The sequence below is a fragment of the Calonectris borealis genome, unplaced genomic scaffold (genome assembly GCF_964195595.1).
Source record: "Calonectris borealis unplaced genomic scaffold, bCalBor7.hap1.2 HAP1_SCAFFOLD_215, whole genome shotgun sequence".
In the NCBI taxonomy this organism is placed as follows: Eukaryota; Metazoa; Chordata; class Aves; order Procellariiformes; family Procellariidae; genus Calonectris; species Calonectris borealis.
In genome coordinates, this window is record NW_027441600.1 from 19,187 (window position 1) to 22,928 (window position 3,742).

Genomic DNA, 3,742 nt, shown 5'->3' on the forward strand with positions numbered 1-3,742 from the left:
ACACATACTGCAAGCAAGGTATTACATGACCCAACATTGAGAGCCAGCCCCACAACTTTGACAGCCAATACATCAACATTGTGACCAATCAATATAATGGATGCTTATAACAATTTTGCCTTAACACACTTTGATCAGATCTATCGTTATCTCAACCCTTCGAGCCCCACGTTGGGCGCCAAAAAGGACTGTCGTGGTTTAACCTGGCAGGCAGCCAAATACCACGCAGCCACTCACTCACTCCCCCCGCCCCCCCAGTGGGACGGGGAGAGAATCGGAAGGGTAAGAGTGAGAAAAACTCGTGGGTTGAGATAAAGACAGTTTAATAGAACAGAAAAGGGAAAATAATGATAATAAATAATGATAGAATATACAAAATGAGTGATGCACAATGCAATTGCTCACCACCCGCGCTGACCGATAACCAAGTAGCGATCGGTACTTCCTGGATCACGCCTACCCTTCATATACTGAGCATGACGTCACATGGTATGGAATACCCCATTGGCCAGCTGGGCTGGCTGTCCTGATTATGTTCCCTCCCATCTTGTGTACCTAGCTCAGTCAGTAGGCACGGGAGCTGTCCTTGGACTAGGAGGGCACTTAGCAACAACTGAAAACATCAGTGTGTTATCAACATTCTTCTCATACTAAATCCAAAACACAGCACTAGGAAGAAATTTAACCCTATCCCTGCCGAAACTAGGACAAGGGGGTTTGCACCTGATGATATAGCGTCCTAAATACTCCGGGGATGGAGGGCAGGTGAGGCTGGCACGCAGGGAGGTGGCTTGCGGCAGGCGGGTGGTGGCACCCAATGCCTCGCGGGTGAGACTGGGCCTGGCCTCGAGGGGCTGCGGGGACCGGCTCGTGGGGCAAGACCCTCTCCCTGCGCCCCAATGAATACGCGCAAGCCCACGGAGGTGGAGATAGGAAAAGCTTTATTGGGGGGGCTGTCAAAAGGGCAGCAGCCCCTCACTGACCACAGGCAGGATCTCTCCCAGTGCATATGCCAGGTGGGCGTAGGTCTCCTCACACAGCACACGCAACAGCAGGCGGTAGAAGAGCTCGGGGTCGTACCAGGAGGCGTAGAGCACCGCAGCAGCCAGAGCGAAGCCGACGGCCAGCTGCAGGCCCACCAAGAGCAGGCAGAGTGTCCTGTGGGGCAGAAGAGGGACGAGAGACAGGGCAGGGTGGATGCACCCCAACCCCATCTTGCCTTCAGGATGGAGGGGGTCGTTCTGGGAGCCCCATGGGCTGCCTCCCCAGACGTTTCTCATTGCTCCCTTGGGCAGGGTGGGATATGGGAGTCCACCAGCCTGGGAAAACACCCCGGCCCAGGGAAAACCGACGCTGAGCACTTCCCAGCTGCAAAGCCCACAGCCGGCCAGCGGCTCCCCAGCAGCCTGGACCTGTGAGCTCCGCCGGCTGGAGCAGGTGTCCGGCCCATCCCACCTGCTGCCCGGGAGCGGGCCGCAGGGCACAGGGGACCCATGGGGACACTCACTGCAGCCAGTAAATGAAGCCGCGTCTCCTCGCCAGCATGTCTCTCTCCTGCAGGTCAACACAGAGCAAGGACACGTGTCAAGCACTGCCGCAGGGTCGGGACACCTGGAGTTGCACGGTGCCCCTGGCCTCCGCCGTGCGCAGGAGTATAGCCTGTGCGTGGCTGTGACCTCCCTGGAGCCCTCTCCCCAGCGAGACCCACGCTGGCCGGGGCAGGGGCTGGCACAGGCTCTCCCCCTTACCAGCTGTGCTTCCACCACCTCCGGCAGCACAGTCCCTGGCGCCTCTGCCTCCTTCTTCCTCTGCTGCTGGCTGCAGGCAACAGGGCTTCGTTATAGACGAGTTACAGACCTCCATGGCCACGCGAGGGGGCCCCTTCCAAACATACACCACGCCAGACAGGGATTGGGCTTCCCTGTCACACCGCGTGCTGCACATTCCCCCCACCCCAGTGCCTGGCACTAGCGTTGGCAGCCCCATCACGCCAGGGGCTGCAGAGACCCCCCGGACACCCGTGTGGGGCGAGGGGCCCAACTCACCAGATCTCTTCCTGCTCCAGTGCCTCTTCAAGCTGCTTTATTTCCTGATGCAGCACCTGGGAGAAGGAAGGGTCCGAGTCCCTGAGCCCGCTGCCGCCCTTCTCCGATCCCCCCACTCCAGGGCCCGTGGGCACCCACCCATTTTCCCCCAGCCCTTTCAGCACTACCTCATTCTGCTGCTTATCCTCCTGCAGCCAGGCCACCATCTGGGCGTAGTGCTTTCCCAACTGCAAAACAATGGGCGTCCCATGCGGGCGGCTGGGCTGGGGACCTGGGCACCCTCGCCCCTCCCCAGCCCCAAGGCCGTGCCCACTCGCTACCCCACTGCTCCAGGGCACTGGGAGACTGGGTGACTCACAAGGCCAGGCATAGGGAAGTCATGGACGCCCCCATATTCTAGGGAAAATGTCCTCCCCAATCACGCTTTTGCCCACAGTCACTGGGCAACTGGCGCCAGATGATGCTCCTTGAGCAGGGGGCTCGGACAAGACAAGACGACCTCCAGAAGTCCCTTCAAACCTCTCAGCCCCAGCCGACACACCTCTGGGACATGGGCAGAGCAGAGGACACCAACCTTACTGTTGAGCTTCTGTATCGTATCATGCAGATCCTGATGGATCTCCCCCTGCATGCGGACAGCAGAGCAGAGGCTCAGGGTCTGCAGCCCCAGCCCCCACAGACCGGGAGCCACTCCACACCACCTCCGCTCCTTGCTGCTTACCATTGGTGTGGAGCTCTGCACAGAATCTTGGCTGGCTCCTTGATCAGTGCCCGGAGCCTCAGCTTCCTGCGGGAATGGGGAACCATCAGATTCCCTGCCACAGACATACGCCCCCTCGCACGTGGCGCTGCCCCAGCTTCCCATGTCCCAGCGCCCATCAGCCATCTGCACACCCGCACCTGGCCAGGATCCTGCACGCCCCGTCGCCCTGTACCCGGCTCAGCCTGTGCTAGCTGGGTGCTGGGCACGTGGCAGGAGGTGGTGGGGGGCACCAGTGACCGCTGGGGAGAGGAGGAGCTTCCCCATCCGTGCTGTGCCGGGTGCTCATGGGGTCCCTCCTGCCCGTGGGGCCCCTGCAATGACACCTCCAGCATGAACGTCCCACCCTGTGAGGTCAACACGCCCCCAACCCCCAGGACCCACTTCCTTTTGGTCCCCCACCAGCCCCAGCAGCACACGCGTCCTCCTCCCCACCTGACCCTGCCTCAGCCCAGGCTCCTGCCTTCCCCCCACTGCTCACAGCCACACACAGACCCCCGGCCACCCCCTTGCCCAGCCGAGGGCTGCGGGGACTGTGGGGTACTCTGCCCTCACCCTCATCTCTCCCGTCGGGGGCCTTCCACTGCACGGCGGACACAGGACAGGTCGTTGGCGAGTACTCTCCAAACTCCTGCCCAGCAGCACCGAGGTTCTCCTCGAGATGCTCCCCCAGCTCTGGGAGCAGCCTCCTTTGTACCCGCTGGGGCGCCCATGTCACAAGCCCACAGTGACATCACAGTGACACGGCCATCACTGCCCACTGTGACACGGCAATCCCGTCCCTGGGGCTGGTGCCAAGAGGTGCCGTGGGGCCCAGGCGCGGCCACCAGGGAAACGGGGCATCACTCTCAGCACCTACTCTTAGCACAGCGGCGGGAGTGACCGCGGGCGCCGCGTGTCAGCATCTCCCTGTGGGGTTTGCCTGTCCAGCTGTGGC

General features: G+C 61.4%; 1 protein-coding gene across 1 annotated transcript; it reads right to left on the reverse strand.

Annotated features, from left to right (window-relative positions):
- Positions 1 to 924: 924 nt before the first annotated feature.
- On the reverse strand, positions 925 to 3,156 carry LOC142077329 (uncharacterized). The gene is made up of 8 exons (XM_075139397.1): positions 2,946 to 3,156; positions 2,767 to 2,832; positions 2,620 to 2,670; positions 2,213 to 2,272; positions 2,046 to 2,101; positions 1,749 to 1,818; positions 1,508 to 1,554; positions 925 to 1,158 (listed from the first exon to the last, which is right to left on the reverse strand). Exons 1-8 carry the CDS (start codon positions 3,138 to 3,140, stop codon positions 957 to 959), a joined length of 747 nt encoding a protein of 248 aa, XP_074995498.1. The 5' UTR covers positions 3,141 to 3,156; the 3' UTR covers positions 925 to 956.
- Positions 3,157 to 3,742: the final 586 nt, after the last annotated feature.

What these genes read in the sequence shown, in the direction of transcription:
- LOC142077329 (XM_075139397.1), bottom strand. Translation starts at nt 3,140, where the DNA reads ATGCTGGAGGTGTCATTGCAGGGGCCCCACGGGCAGGAGGGACCCCAT. An exon ending in AGGATAAGCAGCAGAATGAG is followed by an intron (nt 2,102 to 2,212) that starts GTAGTGCTGAAA and finishes TCCTTCTCCCAG; the next exon opens with GTGCTGCATCAGGAAATAAA. An exon ending in AGGTGGTGGAAGCACAGCTG is followed by an intron (nt 1,555 to 1,748) that starts GTAAGGGGGAGA and finishes GTTGACCTGCAG; the next exon opens with GAGAGAGACATGCTGGCGAG.